The sequence below is a fragment of the Nothoprocta perdicaria genome, unplaced genomic scaffold, assembly GCF_003342845.1.
Source record: "Nothoprocta perdicaria isolate Ctin4 unplaced genomic scaffold, notPer1 scaffold_15, whole genome shotgun sequence".
Taxonomy (NCBI): Eukaryota; Metazoa; Chordata; class Aves; order Tinamiformes; family Tinamidae; genus Nothoprocta; species Nothoprocta perdicaria.
The window spans coordinates 6,472,571-6,490,532 of NW_020454649.1; the positions used below are offsets into that span (position 1 = coordinate 6,472,571).

General features: G+C 36.5%; 1 protein-coding gene across 1 annotated transcript in view; it reads left to right on the plus strand.

Annotated features, from left to right (window-relative positions):
- The window catches only part of USP47 (ubiquitin specific peptidase 47), a 42,170-nt gene that overhangs the window by 19,903 nt on the left and 4,305 nt on the right, over positions 1-17,962 (plus strand). The window contains exons 9-24 of the mRNA XM_026034786.1: positions 2,352-2,447; positions 2,545-2,697; positions 4,741-4,908; positions 5,377-5,508; positions 6,434-6,510; positions 6,818-6,873; positions 9,492-9,604; positions 10,551-10,655; positions 11,673-11,880; positions 12,283-12,398; positions 13,657-13,776; positions 14,172-14,952; positions 15,281-15,456; positions 15,625-15,705; positions 16,268-16,383; positions 17,180-17,298. Of these exons, the coding sequence (XP_025890571.1) occupies positions 2,352-2,447; positions 2,545-2,697; positions 4,741-4,908; positions 5,377-5,508; positions 6,434-6,510; positions 6,818-6,873; positions 9,492-9,604; positions 10,551-10,655; positions 11,673-11,880; positions 12,283-12,398; positions 13,657-13,776; positions 14,172-14,952; positions 15,281-15,456; positions 15,625-15,705; positions 16,268-16,383; positions 17,180-17,298 (2,617 nt within the window). The remainder of the gene's footprint in view (positions 1-2,351; positions 2,448-2,544; positions 2,698-4,740; positions 4,909-5,376; positions 5,509-6,433; positions 6,511-6,817; positions 6,874-9,491; positions 9,605-10,550; positions 10,656-11,672; positions 11,881-12,282; positions 12,399-13,656; positions 13,777-14,171; positions 14,953-15,280; positions 15,457-15,624; positions 15,706-16,267; positions 16,384-17,179; positions 17,299-17,962) is intronic.

Sequence of the window (17,962 nt, forward strand, 5' to 3'; positions counted from 1 at the left end):
ACGATTTTTTTAAAAATACATGTTTGTAAAAAAAAACACAGGAACTAAGAAAATATTATTTTCAGTGACATTTGATATTTGTACTGTAAATCACTGTTCACAGTACTATAAGGAAACCAGTTTTAAGATTTTTTTGTTACACAGAGAGTTACATTGTTGCAGTTTGTATTGATGCTTCAATTTTTGAGCTATTTTGAATTCGCATTCTGATCACATTCAGTTGATTCTCCTCCCTGCATTTGTCTTACGTATAGCAGATGTTATTTTTATAGTCCTCAACAGTGGGGAGATATGGAGGATACTTGCTTTTGGAGAAGGGAAAAATCGCCTGTTTCTAAATGGAATTCTCTGAAGGTAGTATCCTCCATTGATCCATAGGTGATGATTCAGTAGGTATAGGTAAAAGGGTATGAGTGAGAGATCCAAAACTTCACACATGCGCTAATAGGGCTTATAGAAGGGAATGTAAAACTTTTTAGACCTTGCTAGTCAGCTCCTATGGGAACTTGCAGCAGGCGACACAACCCAAGATAGGGGATCTAAGGAGGATACTACCTTCAAAGAACTCTAGTTAGAGGTAAGTGATTTTCCATTACTTTCTAAAAAGAGAGAATGGATATACAAGCTTTAAGGTTAATCTGTAGAATGCCAAGTAAAGTTTATTATCCCACTGTTCGACATTGTGTACTGCCAAAAATGTAGATACCTAAAACATTGCGTTTATATATAAATATATATTACTTTTCAAATAAATGGGGATATTGAAGAGCTTTTGAGAAAAATAATGTTTTTCTAATACAAAATAATTCTAAAATTATTCAGTATGTTTTTAAGGTTTGCATTTTGAATCATTTTTTTTCTGATTTTTCCCACAGTCTCCCCTGCTTTCTCTCTTTTCTTCCTGCCCTCTCTCCCTCAAGTCCATGTCATGTAGTATACTTTACCCTCATTAGGCATACTCGGGCACTGGGATTTTGTCAGTGTGCATATCAGGATTGTATGAGTACTTCAGTACTGCTTTATTCAGGGACATGTTTTTAGAAACCATTAAACATCATGCATCAGTCCTTTCTTGAGGTTGGTAGAGATACAGACCTATAAACGTAGGGTAAACAGGAACAACAAAACACATTGTTTTGTAAATAGTATCTGTAGAAAAGTCGAAATGCACTAATTGTTTGCGCTTCTGCCAACCGTATTTAAGGAGGGTTATAGCTTGCATAGCCCCTCTTACCCAGGGGCTATTTTGGGGAACATCTGTGCTCCATAATAGATGATTATTTTCAAAACATTTTGTGTTGATCCTCTTCTCTTTAAACTGACCATCCGAGTATACCAATGGTATTTCAGTTTTAACCTCCACAGGTGAACAGAAAGCTAAGTACCATTTGAAGTTCAGAAACCCAGTCTCCTCTCAGCTTACAAGCTAATTGGATTAGAAGTTTTATCTTCTAAAAATCTTCAGGTAGAATAATATACTGTGTTCATCACAGTATTTTGGTGGGTTTTGTATGAACAACTTTCAAAGTACAATTTTTTGTGCAATATTATTGCTGACAACTGTATTAAGAGGAGGTATAGGTTTTTTTGGATTATACTTTGTTAAGGAGAAAGTATAACACCTACTTAAGCCAGATCTTTTAAGCAGCTATTGAAGGACCTAGCTCATTGTGGTTAGTCAGTTACTTCATTTTTTTTGTTATATGTTCATAAGAGATGGCCATGGATGATTTTCACTCCTTTGGGAGTAATACACAAAAATTCCTTCTTTTCCCCCTCAGCCTTTTTCATTTGAGGGGAAAAGAAGAACCTTTTTTCTCCAAAATAGCTTAAGTCCCTTTGCAGAGTGTCTTCCGATTGAGCAATGAGGATTTATTGATAACTTTCACTGATTACTTTCAAATATTAAATGGTAGGGCCAAAAGAGATTTTCAAATAAGCTTAATTATACAGATGTGTGGCACTGATTAAGCTTAATTATACAGATGTGAAACACTGATTATACAGACTAAACTGAATGTGATGTGCAAAGTAACAGGAATAAGTTTTATTTTACAAGATGTGCAAAAAAATCAGGACCATGTGGATCTATCAAATGCTGAATGAAATTATTCAGGAATAATTTATTACTGTTCATATTTTGACCGCTTACCCTTAGTCTAAGCGGAAAAGTTGGTCTTAATTTTTTTTGCTCTGGTTTTGTCTGTCTCTATGAAGTTTATCATTCAAATCTTTGACTGTTGATTTAAATGGAGTAATTTGATTGCAGTCTCATTGTAAATTTATCATTCTGGCTTATGCACACATAGAAAGTGGTTTTAAAAATCAGGTACCATCTATTCTATTATTAGGAAGAAGCACTGCATGCTTTCATTCAGCCTGAGATTCTTGATGGCCCTAATCAGTATTTTTGTGAAAGATGCAAGAAGAAATGCGATGCAAGAAAGGTAAATGCTGTCCAGACAATTTGTTTAAATTATTTGTCAAATACTGATCCTGACAATGGTGATGAAATCTTTTTTTGTTCAACTCCGTTTCATTTAGGGCCTCAGATTCCTCCATTTTCCCTATCTGCTGACGTTGCAGCTCAAGAGATTTGACTTTGATTATACTACTATGCACAGAATTAAACTCAATGATCGCATGACTTTTCCTGAGGAGCTAGACATGAATGTTTTCATTGATGTTGAAGATGAGGTAAAAAGTTCAATTAGAATTGTGTAGCTTTCTTGTATTCCCTTAAAAGTAAATTAAAAATATTAGTCTAAGAAGTTGATTTTAGCAATGTTATTAATCCACTTGAAGTTTTCTTCGGATTTGGCAACGTTTTATTTGAACTTGTAAAATCTGTTTGTGGGGATTTTTCTTAGTTTGAAAAGAAATGGGTTTGCTGATCATGACAAGGTTGCATGTTTACATTCAGTTGTTGCTTGACTTCATATCGTGCATTCACATGAGCTATTTAGAAACACAAGCTGTAAGGCTGCTCTGAAACAAGCAAATACAGAGCTCTGCTGGTGTCTTTTTACTAACTGTTGTGTTTACCCAAAAATATCTTCCTATTTATAGGGAAGAAATAAGAGAAGTAATAGATTTTATATGTAGTACAAGGAGGCCCCATAAAAATATTTGGTTTGTAGAAGATGCCTTGTAAGTAATTTGATACATCTCCATGTTAGTGGTAGGTTAAATAAAACTGATCATTAATCTGAGAATAGAACTGGGCCAAAATATCTCAACTATATTTGTTAGAAAAACAGAAGGAGGATTAGCTAATAGCAATGGTACCAAATAAGCCGCATTCCTAGTGCTGCTGGCACTTGCTTTTAAGCTAATGGATCATTATTCAGCCTTACTCCCGTATCACAGCTCTTCCTAGTGAATTGAAATGGAAAAACGTTTTGACTGATTAATATATTTCTAATCAAATAAGTTCCAGTTAATGGGGACTTACAGAATTTGACAATTCTATATAAATTTTAGATACAGTTGAATTTAATGTCTTATTAAATTGAGAGTATTGAAGGGTATTAGTAATCTATCTGCTACTACAAATTATTTGAATAAAGTAATAAAGGGAACAGGCTCATACTTGGTATAAACCAATTGCTGTATACATGTATGCTGAAGACATTTAAATACTGATCGAGGAGTTTGATCAAATGCAGTTACTAACAGGAAAAAAGTGTTAGTAACAGGAAGAAACCTCCTTCTAGAGAGGAGGTTTCATTGCTGTGAATACTGGAGTTTGTTGGACGCAGCTGTGGGCTATGCGGATAGATTCAGGCAAATATTATCAATGAAAGGAGATTAGAAGGCGTCATGAAGCCAGCTGAAGGAGTGCTAAGTCTTTAATATCAGACTATTTCCCACTATTTTGTATAGGTCATGCTTTTTCTAATACTTCACTCTGCTTTGTTCCCACTGGTATAAAATCTGGTTTTAGTTTTCGTAGCAAAAATGACAAATTACTGTTTGGAATCTTGAAACATGACTTCTAAATTGTTCTTTTTGGAAAAATAAAGTTTTATTTCTGAGAGCAGTCATTCAAAATGCAGTATTATGTATTTTGTGATGTGGATGTGTATCTGTAATGTGTTCCTTAAGATGAGTCATTTGAGGAGTAAATAAATCTGAGCAGCTCAGGGAAATAAAACCTTTGTTTCTGGTTGCATGGAGGTGATAATACAGTGTGGTTTCATCTGGAAATGGCAACTCTAGTGTAAACATACTGTATATTCACTAAGTATCTTCCCTTTTACGGATTCTCATCTCAGCTATTTACTGCACTGTCTTGAGGTTTAAATATGCTTCCTTGGAAGACTGTTGAGAACGTGTGTGTGTGTATTTAGCTGCTGTAGAAATTTTAAAATGGTACCTGAGACGTATGCTAAGATTAAAGAAAAAACTCCAAGGGAATTGCTTAAATCTCAAAATTGGAAAATACAGATATTTAATGGCAGTTCAGAATCTTTTAAAGAATAATTTGTAGGGTAGCTACTTCTTGCTCTGTCATTACATGCTTATTAAATGTAATTTTCTAACATTTTTGTTTCAGAAAAATTAAGAGCTTTAAATATCTCAGGCTAATTAGTGGTAAAATACAAATGAAGCTGCAGTGATGAGTTAAAATGTTTTCTATTCTCCTATTGCCTAGTATTTTCAATTCATAAATATATTGTTATCTTTTTCATGTGATGAAGTGATCTATAGTATTAATATGCATGGCTTGTTTTTAAGAAGTCTCCTCAGACTGAAAGTTGCACTGATAGTGGAGCAGAGAATGAAGGTAGCTGTCACAGTGATCAGATGAGCAATGACTTTTCCAATGATGATGGTGTTGATGAAGGAATCTGCCTTGAAAACAACAGTGCAGCTGAAAGAATTTCTAAAATCAGCAGTGAAAAGGTAAATTTTTTGTTAACTTTTTTAAAGAAAAAGGAAAAATAACATCTTTCCATCCGATTAGAGACTGATTGTTTCCAGACAAATTATTTTTGTAAGAGAGGTTTGAATAGGAGATGGGTTTGACTTGTGAGCAGTGTTTTTCACTTGGGGATGTTAAAGTCCGAACTTTAGCTTATGGAAGTGTCTTGCAGAATAGTAGAAAAGGTCTGCAAAGTTTGGTCTGTCCTTGTTTTTCTTGACAGTAAAAAACTCTTCTGAATCTTATGCTGGTTTCTACAATGTGTATACTTGGAGTGTTCTTATTTATGTGCCTCTCATATAGCATTTAGCATATTGACTCTGTTGTGCAACATACAAATATTCATATATTTGTGTTAATTGTTGTAGAAATAAGTGTTTCTAAAATGATCAGTGTGCTACTTTTTATTTATTTTTCCCTACCTCCCTACCTTTTTGTTCTCCCCTCAGAGTTCTTTACTGTATGAGCTTTTTTCTGTCATGGTTCATTCTGGAAGTGCTGCTGGTGGCCACTATTATGCCTGTATCAAATCTTTCAGTGATGACCAGTGGTACAGCTTTAATGATCAACATGTTAGCAAGGTAAGAGTAGTATTTTTATTTCTTCTGTATCCATATACCTGAATCCATGTATTGAAATTTGTAATATTTTTTCAACGGTCTTAAATGAAGCTGTGTTTTCAGAATTTAAACCTAGAATTTCACTTGGCAAGAGGTTTATCAGCTCTTCTGTCTCTTCCCCTGTCCCTCCAGCCCCTAAGTTTTGCATTGTACTTGAAATAAAAGAACAGCTCTCTCTATGCAGATAGCAGTGATTTTCAGATACTGTACCAGTATTGTTTGCTAGCTGTCTCTTGACATGCCACTGGTCTCCAGGGTAACTCCTCCTATACTATCTAGAGTTGCTTGTTGGGTTTAATTTAGCTGCTTGGCGTGCTATTAGAGTGTTTGTATCCTGATACAGCCCGTATGATAGGAACAGTTGGTCTTGAGCTTCCATTTGCGCTGTCATTAATCTTTCTTTCAGTTTCAGTCTTCTCCTGTGTTTCCCTGTGTTTCAAAGCATAGCATATTCCTCCTGTGACAGTTGTTAAAGTGTATTTAAAGTATTTGAAAGTATACTTAGCAGGCTTAATGCTGGAATGCCATGACATTGTGTAAGATCTCAGTGCTAAGAGAGGGATGGTTTATCAAGAAGCCCTTTCTTGCATACAGACTGCACCGGGTTTGGTATTTTGTCTTCCAGTACACGTGAAGAGTAGTTGTTGGGTTACAGACCTACATTTGTAGGTCTGCTGAAATTTTCCAAGTCTTAAATGTGTTGATAAATGTTGCTGCAATCCAGAACCTGAATAATGTATTTTGCACTCAGCAAATAAACAGATATGAAATACTAAGTAATTTAGAATGATTAATGTCGTGTTAATTGAGTGAAGCCAGTTTTCCTCATGAGAATAAATGATAATTTCAAGTTTCTCAAATAATTTTTCTATTAATCTCCCATTAGATAACTCAGGAAGATATTAAGAAAACATATGGTGGATCTTCTGGAAGCAGAGGTTATTACTCCAGTGCATTTGCCAGGTTAGCCCTACTCTGGTCAGTTTTAGTATAATCAAATGAATGATCAAGATGCATGTGTTTAACATGCTGATTTAAAGACTGTGATGAATGATTGAAGTAGTTTTAAAATTATGCTGACACCTGTTTCAGATCAAGTGTAATATGATATTTCTGAAAAATCATTTTGGTTAGTATATGGCTCTAACATATGTATGTCCCAGTTCTTTACTGGGAGGGGGAAGAGGGATGGGGAAAGAAAAAAGAACTTGTGAGGGGTCACATTGTCTTACCTGATAAGGTCAGTTAATTACTTTTATTTTTTTTACAGCTCCACAAATGCATACATGCTGATATATAGACTAAAGGACCCAACAAGAAATGCAAGTAAGTGCATTCAGTTTCTTACTAGTAAGATCCTATCTTGGAAAAGGAAAAACTTTTGTGTGGTATCAGTATTTTTAGGATGATCTAAATAGCTTTCACAAAGCAAGCTTCCCTATAACTTTTCAGTATTTCACTTTGCTTAGAAATAGTATTTCTGATTTAATATCTTTGAGCACGTTGTGGAAGCCAAAATGGAGTAGTAAGTAAAAGCTGGGAAAGTAGAGTTTTGTTTTGAATCTTGAGTTGAACACAGAAGCAAACAACACTAATTTTTCCCCCTTTGTGTCTGTCCGCTATTTTAAGTGGAGCTGTGGAAAGGAAGCCTGAAGAGCAGTGGCTAACCACATTGCAAAATCAAGTGTTTTCCTAATATCGTAACTGGTGAAAGTTAGCCACAGCAGAATTTGTAATTTAAAAACTGTGTTTTTAAGGGTGAAAAGAAGTTATTTACCCCGATAAAGTCTGTAGACTGATGATTAGAGTTAGCCTAAGGAACAGTGTAAATTATTTAGCTTTCTGTGTGTAGAAAGATTAATTGTTGGAACTGTATTGTCGCTTTATTGTCATGAAATGCACAAAATCAATTGGTGAATAATTTTTACAATAGCTTGAGCAGTTGAGAACCCACATAAATTTTTAAAGACAAGTAAAGCCTATAATAAATTTGCAGTCCTCTTCTATCCATTTTGCGTTTTAAATGCTCAGGAGATAAGCAGCCCTGAAGAATGCATTTGAGCTGTTAGGAATCTTAAAATCCTCCTTAGGAGGAGGAATGTGTTGGTCATTAGAGTTCATTTGTGTTTTGGTACATTGGAATTGTATCTTGCTTTTGAAGTGTAATCACAGAGCAGGACCAATGGTCCTTTACTTGCAGCACTTCACAGGGAATAGGTCTGCTTAGGGAGTACTCATTATTTTTGAGGAGTATGCAAGAGTATAGAAGATGTGTATATTTGATTGGTTTGTAACACAAACATGTAAAATGTATCTGTTTTTTTGTATAGAGTTGATGAATTTCAGAGTCAAATATACAAATGCTAGTGCATACTGAGACAGGTCTATGTGTCTAAGATGTATGACAGATGAGGGAGTAAGAGCTCTTTGCAGAGAACATTTTTTACTCTGGTGTAACTATTTTAGGAAGGAAAGAAATAGTTACTTCTTTCCTTGAACTGTTTCTCTTGAGATAACATTGTAAATTGCACAATCAGAAAGTTGGGTTACAATTAGCAAGAATTAGGAGAGAAAAATAGCGGGGTAATGCCAAGTAAAAGAAGTTTTAATTTCTTGGAATGCACGTTAAAAACAAGCTTGTTTAGAAACAATTCAAATTAGCAAGAGAATTACAGCCATTTCTGTATTGATATATAGATTTAAGATTTTTTTGAGCTATGTCAAGTCAACATCCTATTCAGCACAAGCCACGTCTATTTTTTTAAGCAGAAATTGTTTCAGTACTTGCTTAAAGTACTTTACATGATATCAGGAATACTACGTTTTGCATTGTTTTCTCTATAAAGTGGAACGATGGCATTTTCTTCGAGGAAATAAGGAGGGGAAAAAGTATTCTGTTAGATCAGTTTTGCTGGCTTCCATTTGTGCTCAAAATTTGTTACTTAATGAACTGTACAATTACTTTAAAATACATTATTTGTTTTTAATATAAAAGCATCTCAAGTAGATAATTTATATAGGTTTGAAGTGGATTCAACACAAATAGGATACTGTTGGGCCTTTTTTGAACAAACAGATGAAGTAGTAAGTCTTAAGAACAATAAATAAAATTGTTTCATCGTTTTGACTGAAACAATACTATTTGTTCTGAACAAGAAGCAGTGATTGTTAATTTTCGATTGCTTAAGAATGTGAAGAAAATTTATTTTAAAAATCATGTAAAGAACACTTTTGGACCAAGCTGTGTTTAGTAGTAGTTTTTCACACAAGTGCTATGGCTGAAAATGCCTCAAGAAGCAAATAATAAAAACGAAACCCGGCTATTTCACATTTCTTTGCACTGCCAAATTCACTTCTGCATCTGAAAGTTTGTCCCATTCCTTGGAGTAGGGATAATTCTAGCACTGTATTCTTTTGTTTTTAACTTGATAGAAATATTACATGTTCAGTTTTTTAATGGAACAATCTCATGTAGTACCATGATCTATATTGTGTTGTGTTTTTTATCATGGTAATGACAATATCATATTAATTACCAGATTTTTCATTTTTTCTAGATCTGAGTTTTCCTGTATATTATAAAAGACTCTTTATTATCTACTACAAACTTAGCACGTTTCCTTATAAGCAGTAAAACTTACTCTTCTGGACTGTATTTTATTTCCCTGTACTAGTAATGTTTTCTGGCCTAATGGGTGTGTTTTGTTTATAACTTGGGAGAACAAAAGCAGGGGTGATATCAGTTATGTCTGCAATGTGAAAGAAAGTGTGACTGGGTCACTGGGAAATTTGAAGAGAAAGGAGAGGGGAAGAAAGCAACGAATATAAATTGTTAAATTATGCATAGTTGCTATTATATTACCTATAATAGAATAACTAAATTAAGTCTACCAACATTTTACCTCTCTGTTATAAATTTGAAACTTCTTTTTTTGCCCTGACAGAGTTTCTTGAGGCACATGAATTTCCAGAGCATATTAAAAAATTGGTGCAGAAAGAGAGAGAATTGGAAGAACAAGAAAAGAGACAACGTGAAATTGAGCGGAACACTTGCAAGGTTAGAATTTCTACTGAATAGAAACTATAGAACTATAAAACAATAGAATTATATTGTCAGTGAAGTGTAAGAAGTAAATTGTGATTCAGTACCATAACCCTTGTAATAAATATTCTCATATATATTTTTTACAATGAATTGCTTAGAATGAATTCAACACAGAGCAGCATCTGTTAGAGGTTACCAGATATACTCTTGTAGAGTCCATGTGTTCCATGTGAACTAGAATTACTATTAAAAAATTCTATTCTAAAAACAGAATTACTATTACAAAAACCTCTTAAATCTGTCAAATACTTGATAAAAGCAAAATGAATTCCAAACAATGCCATGGCATGTTAGCTGTCTTGTACCATTAAATCTCTTCAAATAATATGGTGATCCTTTGCTTTCTGAAAGAATGTTTCTTGATTTTTGTGGTAGCTAGTTCTTTGACGTAGAGATGGATTTTTTGACATGAATTTGACCACAAACAAAACATACAGCTGTGACTTGAGGTGATCAGTCCTTATATCAGTGACTGCTCTGCCTAAGAATCAGTCAGTTGCTTTCTCAGAAAGCTCTCTGCTCTAAATGTAGCTATGTATGTGAAAAAGGAATTTCGTATCCATTGTTCCTATATGCATTTTGTTTTAGATGATGTGCTTATAGTTGGATCTTACACAGTCCAGAGATTAGGGATATCCTGGTTATTACCATGTTATACCCTAGCTTGTAAAAAGGTATAGGTACATAAATAAATAGTTCCCTGCCATCTGTTGTATCCTTGATGGTTTCTATTCGCAGTTCTATAACCAGCTGAATAGAAATTGTCCCATGCCTGATGTAGAACTAGAGATGTATTTTATTATTGGATTTGTTGAAAACAGAATTATAAATTTAGAGGTACTTAATATGAAAGAAGTATGCAGTTTGTGTTAACCTTTTTTATTGTTGTATTCCATAGATTAAGTTGTTCTGCATGCATCCCGTTAAACAAATCATGATGGAGAACAAATTAGAGGTTCATAAGGACAGGACACTGAAGGAAGCTGTTGAAATAGCTTACAAGGTATATCATATGCAACAGTACGGCTAAACTTTTAGATATAATTTGTTGGTATTTTGCATTTCTGTTATGTATTATTAGTGTCTAAATTTCTATTGCTGTGTATTTTCCAATAGCAGGCTACTTCTGTTTGGGAATTGTTGTCCAAGTTTTTCTGTTAGCCATGAGGTGATTTCCATGTTTGAGATGATGCATCCCTTTCAAGGGCAGTATGACTTTATATACCAATATTCTAAAATCAGACAGGCCTGCTGGTCTGTGGTCACAGTGATAGGAAAGAATCCTGAACTTGGGTATTTGTATTGCACCAAAATGAGCTCTTAGATTTGTGCTAAGAGGACTTCCTGCATAACTAATACAGTGACATCATTGGCCACCACAATATCTTTTGATTTTTGTCTGCCAAAAAGAGGCAGCAGTTGAAGGCCTGCATTTTTGGTGAGTTTAGTTTAGTTTAACCTACTTGTACTGTTTTGACATATACATCATTTGCTAGAAGAGTTTCGAGCAGGTAGGGTAGACTTGGAGAGAGTTAACACCTTGAGATACGTGAAAGGTGATGATTAGTGTCTGCAATTTTCCTGGCCTCTTAGGATGCCTCTTAAGGTTCTGAGTGGTTTTATCTGTCTGCATGCATTTCTTGCGACAGGTCTCCATGTGTTCTGTGTACATATTTTCCAGTTTCCTTATTCTGTCTTCTCTGTATCTTAATACAGAGTGCCACGTGTTATCCTGTGCCTTGTGCTCTAGGTGTCCCTGCTTGAGCAGGGGTTGGACCAGATGATCTCTAGAGGTCCCTTCCAACCTTAACTGTTCTGTGATTTGATACAGGCTTCTGTTTCACATGTGTAGACTTCTTTTTGTCCCCTGACCAAAACTGAAATTTGTAGACTCAAGTAAAAGTTACAGATGCATGTGCATGAATAGTGCATATGCACTAAGTATGCATGAATGGTTCACAAGAAAAAAAGTGAAACCTACAAATAAGTCACTATTAAACAGTCCATCTTTGCATTTTAGCTAATGGATTTGGAAGAGTCTGTTCCTTTGGATTGCTGTCGTCTTGTTAAATATGATGAGTTCCATGACTACTTGGAGCGGTCTTATGAAGGAGAAGAGGATACACCAATGGGACTATTACTTGGAGGGGTCAAATCAACTTACATGTTTGACTTACTTTTGGAAACAAGAAGACCAGACCAGTTTTTCCAGTGCTATAAACCTGGTGGTAAGTCATTTAATTGCATACAAAGATGCACTAAAATCATACATTGTGTGATGGTATGAAAATGAAAGTTGCATAGTATCGGACTTCTCATGATGTGTAAGAGAAGAGCTTTTTTATACTAGTCTTTGTGAAACTGGCAGTATTCCAAATTACATACTGCACTTCACAGCAAATACTTTTCTAATTGAAGTAGTTGTAAGATGTTCAAAAATTGGGCAAGCTGTGGTATTTTTAGCTCCTTGGCAGTAAAATTGATCTGAAAATGGAATTCTGCAGTTGAACTTCTAAAATTGAATGGATTTATGAAATGCCTTAACCTGTATATCAGACACTGAATGGGGTTTTGCTCTGTTGAATTGCCTCATGTGCATGCTTATCTTTCCTTTTTCCTCTTTCCTACAGAGGTCATGGTAAAGGTTCATGTAGTTGACCTGAAGACTGAATCTGTTGCTCCTCCAATAAGTGTACGAGCTTATCTGAATCAAACAGTTTCAGAATTCAAACAGCTTATTTCAAAGGTAACTTAGAATCATTCATGCATTGTATAAAAAAATTTTAGTCATTCTAATTGTTAAAATATGATTTAAAGTCTGCACCTGCTACAGTTCATTTGGACTGCGCATTGTGTAAGGGTTGGCAGAGCTGAGCTTGTCTCTTTACTACACTGCTGCCTAGAGCAGTCTGGTTCTTGCTTCCATCCACCGTTCTGCAGTGCTTTGCACCAGCTTAGGTACTGTCTGGCACATGGCTTAAGAGCTTACCAGGAACAGTCTGCTGCCTGGGGGCTGAGCACAGGAAAGCCCTTCCTTACTGAGCGGGTGGTTGAATGCTGTCCCAAGCTGCCCAGAGAGATGGTGGAGCTTTCATCCTTGGAGATGCTAGACACTTCACTGGCAGTGGTTTTGGGCAACCTGCCCTACCTGACCCTGCTTTGAGCAGGGGTTTGGACTGGGCTACTCCAGAGGTGTTCCCCAGCCTCAGCTGCCCTGGTGTTCTGGAGAGTCAAGTTGTGTCCTTATAGGCTGGGAAGTTGAGTTATCTCACTGAGGTATCCTGTCAGTGCCAGAACTAGTAAACTGTTACAGGACAACTGAATCGACATACAACTTCCCCGGTTGGCTTTGGTAATGGAAATTAGCATCCAAAGTTGTGTCCTTATTCTCTGCGCAGACTCTCTTCATCCCAACAGCCCTTTGTCATTAAGATACAGATTAATTTTAGATGGTCTTAGAGCATGGACCTTCACTGCTGCTTTTGCCCTGGGAAAAGGTAGATGTTTTAATTAGCTCTGCCTAACTCAGTTCTGACTGGTGTAACTTTTCATAGTATTAGTTGTGAAAAAATGGTTGAAACAGAAACAATTTCAACATTTTTCTATTTTGAGGCCTTGAAACAGATATAATATTTGTTCCAGTAATTTTATTTCAGTCTAATAAGAGTGTACCAACCTGATAGACAATAATATGTATTTTCAGATACTTTATGCCATGAAGAATGAGACTTGTTCTGGTTCATATTAGCAACTTGCCAGTTCTCAGAAGATCCAGACATTTGGGGGTCTTTCTGCCTTATGAGGAAAAATTACTTGTCAAAGGATGGAGAGAGATGGACTGGGACTGAGTGGGCTTGGGAGGCTTACTCCTGTCATGTTCTTCATTTTTGCTTAGACCACTTTTGCTTTTGGGCTTACCTACTCTTACTGCTTCTAGAAATATTCAACTATTTGATATGGTTGTAGAATGCAAATCTTACTGTACCGTCCATGTCCTGTTTTAGGCTACACACCTGCCTGCTGAAACGATGCGGGTGGTATTCGAACGTTGCTACAATGACTTGCGTCTTCTGAATGTGTCCAGCAAAACATTGAAAGCAGAAGGCTTTTTTAGAAGCAACAAAGTATGTTCTCTGATCTTAAACCTTTCATTTTGTGCTTATTTGTAGCCTGTATAGATTGAAGGTGCACCTTGTGGTATATAAACATCTTCATGAGTGGAAGGAATACTTCTTTAAGTAGTACTTTTTTTAAAAGTAAAGTGCTTATTTTGCACCTATCAGTCTGGTTGCTGTTCATTTCAGTCTTAACATGGTTATGAAAAGAATGAAATGCCTCTTAAGCTATGTGTTCTTTATTATATCTTTTCCGTAAAATGTTCTTTGAACGTGCTTGACTGCAGAAGATGGCATGTTGATACAACTTCTAGTTCATGATGAATCCTAGGAGTTTGCTGTTGTTGCTTTTTGCTGTTTCTTCAGATGATACTTTATGATTAAGTCCTGTTTTTTGTACTCAGGTATTTATTGAAAGCTCTGAGTCTTTGGACCGTCATGCAGTGTATATGGACTCTCACTTATGGAAACTTTTGGATCGTCATGCAAATACAATCAGACTGTATGTCTCCTTACCAGAGCAACCGCCTGCATCTCAGTTCAGACGAACAGTTTATCAGAAGTCAAGTGGAGACTCAGGCAACTTGGATGAAGTCTGTGAAAGAGTGAAAGGACCTGTTGGTAATATGAAATACGTAAATGCAGTTCTGGAAGAAAGCACTGAAAAGCTTAAAAGCTACTCCCTGCAGCAGCAGCAGCAGGAGGCGGATAATGGGGATAGCAGCAAAAGCACAGAGGCCAGTGATTTTGAAAACATTGAATCACCAGTGAATGAAATAGACTCTTCAGCGTCAGCAGAAAACAGGGAGCTTGAAAACCAGATTCAGGTTTCTGATCCGGAAAACCTGCAGTCTGAGGAGCGGTCGGATTCGGATGTGAATAATGACAGGAGCACCAGTTCGGTGGACAGTGACATCCTGAGTTCCAGTCACAGCAGTGACACTTTGTGCAATGTGGACAGTGCCCCAATTCCCTTGGCCAATGGGCTGGATTCACACAGCATCACAAGCAGTAGGCGATCCAAAGCGAATCAGGGGAAGAAAGAAACCTGGGATACAGCTGAAGAAGATTCTGGAACTGATAGTGAATATGATGAAAGTGGCAAGAGTAGAGGAGAAGCACAATATATGTACTTTAAGTCAGAACCCTACACTGCAGATGAAGGTTCAGGAGAAGGACAAAAATGTATGTATTAAAGTGTCTTAAAATAATCTAGTTTTTATTACTGCTTATATACTATGTATATTTTTATATGCTATATTCTGTGTAATGACAGTATTGAAAAAACTGGTACTTCAAATAAAAAGTAATCAAAGTTTAGGTGTTGAGTACCTAGAGAGCACCAGCTCTGGGCTGCCGGTGCTTCTCATGTGAATCTCCAAAGGTAAAATGTGAAAAGGGCCATTGACCATCATTTTAGTAATTTTACTATAGCTTATACTGTGAGTATAAATAATACTTGAAAATACTTTTTTTGGTGTTTCATGTTGTCTTTGTTTTCATTTTTGCTCAGGGTTGGTGGTGCATGTTGATAAAAGAATTACACTGTCTGCCTTCAAGCAACATTTGGAGCCATTTGTTGGAGTTCCATCCTCCCACTTCAAAGTCTTTCGTGTCTATGCCAGCAATCAGGAGTTTGAGAGTGTCCGGCTCAATGAGACCCTGTCGTCATTTTCCGATGATAATAAGGTTATTGAAAAATAGTTTTGAGTAATTAAATATATTGATACCATGTAGCCAAATTTAAAAACCATACTCTACATCTTTGTTAATTGTGTCATTGTGTCAGTTTTGGCAGTGATTACGAAGTGTTTTAATTTGAGATCACTTCTCACAAATACTCCATTTTCTTTATAGATTACGATTAGACTTGGAAGAGCCCTTAAGAAGGGGGAATACAGAGTCAAAGTGTACCAGCTTTTAGTAAATGAGCCAGAGGTAAGGTTTTTGAATACCTCAGTGTCAAGAAATAGTGATTCATGATAATGCATGCTGTAGCCACCGTTGTTCTCTGAAATATTTGGAGTTTAAAAAAAGAAAAGAAAGAAAATCAAGACTCTGCTGTTTTCCTAAAAGTATTCCTGCAGTACTTAAAGCTGTTACTATCTTTACAAGTATTTAAAAAGAGGAATTGAGGTTATTTCTTCCTGTATTATCTAAAGTATACACTTGGAATATCATTTATTGTATCTCCTTTGAGTTTCTTTATTTCTGCAGTGTAAGTAGAGGATAAATGAAGATGTAGGAAAGCAATGCAGAATTCTTGAGAAAGAATTCTTCAAATGAGAAAGTATATTTGCTTGTGGTTGTGGTTATCAGTAGTATAGTGCTACTATAAGCAATTGTCTTTGTGCGTGTTGCAAGCAATGCTCTCCAGAATGATTGGCTGAGTAGTACAGCTTTTTCTGGCAAAAGACAATCTGGAAGGGACAGGACTATTTTGTTTGTAGATTTGTTTATTTGTAACTGTGTAATCATTCTGTATCTGTTACCTTTGCAGCCATGCAAGTTTCTTCTAGATGCAGTTTTTGCTAAAGGAATGACTGTCCGACAGTCCAAAGAGGAGCTCCTTCCTCAGCTGCAAGAACAGTGTGGCCTGGACTTAACCATTGACAGGTAAGGAGCCTGCAATCAGCGCTGAAGTTACTTCACTAAACGTTTCTTTACAAAGGTATTTTCTTTCTTTTCGGAATGATGAAGTTGTGAAAGGGTAGAAACAAGTTACTGTGTTTGAATCAAGCTGGGAATACAGATGGTAATTTACAGTTCTTGGTATCAGTCTGTCAAAAGGAGTGGTGAGGAGTTTTTTACCCTCACCAATATGATCCCTGACTGGGCTAGAGGCTTAGTCTGCTGTGCTTGATTACGTTGTGTGGTGCCCTAGGCTTACATGGCACGTGGCAAGATTTATTTGCTTCTGTGTAGGAGTGTGCAGTTACCCTGCAAGCTCTGTCCTCGTGCTTAATCCCGTGGCAGTGCTCTGTGTTGTTCTGTCTGAATCAAAGTTCGTCCCTCTGTCTTGTGACTAGAAGAGATGCAGTAGATTTCAGTACATAAGCCAGGTACCAGCGTTCTGAGCTCCCCAGCTACTTTCCAGATTGTTGGAGAAAACTGTCAGGAGACATTTGGGAACACATGACCTTCTCATCCTGCATAGGAATAGGAATAAAATGTTTCCTTACACATTTCATGCACTGAACAAGCACACGTGGGCCTGTGCTCCTGTTATTCTGAATGATGCAGCGTTATGAGTGGAGCAGTACCTTGTTGAATGCTAAAGCTGTACCTGATAAGCATAATGTACCTCAAATGAGCTGTGTTTCAGCTGTCAGACTATTCTATTTTAAACTGTGTGGCAGTGGTAACTTGCTAGGAGCCGATTAAAATTGATCATTTATCTCCATGTTCACAGGTTTCGCTTACGAAAGAAAACCTGGAAGAACCCAGGCACTGTGTTCCTGGATTATCATGTCTATGAAGAAGATATCAATATTTCAAGCAACTGGGAGGTCTTCTTAGAAATACTTGAGGGTAATCATGATGCTTTTCCCTTTTTTCTTTTTTTGATTGCTGCTAGTGAAATTTTAGTAGAAAAGGCCGTGCTGATTTTCTGTGTCTGTGGAGAACAGATGGAAGGTGTGAAGAAAAGATGCAGAGCGAGTAGAAACTGAAGCTTTCTGGCTTAGAAGCCTCAAATAACTGTGACTCTAGTTTCATAAGCATTTTTCATACTTGTGTTCCATCATAATATTTTTGTACTTGCATAGTCAAAATTTTAGTAAAATTTTGAAATTAGTTTGGGAGGACTGCAGGTTCCCCCAGACATTTCTGTTCTTTCACACTTGACAGATACCTTGACATTCTCCTGTTTTAGATTTTTGAGTTAGTTTTGGAGTAGTTTGCCACATTTCCTCTATTGAGTCTTGGAAATAACAACTTTGTAGATCATCATCACTAACGCAGCTTGCAGAAGTGTCATGGGGCTTTCAGTTGTTCTGTAATACTGTGCCTACTGTCTGGCCCAAATGTGCTGCTTTAGCCCAGAAATCTCACTGTTTTCCACGAGGACTAAAAGCCACTGGTACCTGCTGCACTACAGGGCTTGGCACAAGGGTTAAGGCAGCTGCTTTAAGTCAGGATTTCTATGGCTGCTGCTGTCACCACCGCTCTTGTGCTCTTCTTACAAGTACCCGTG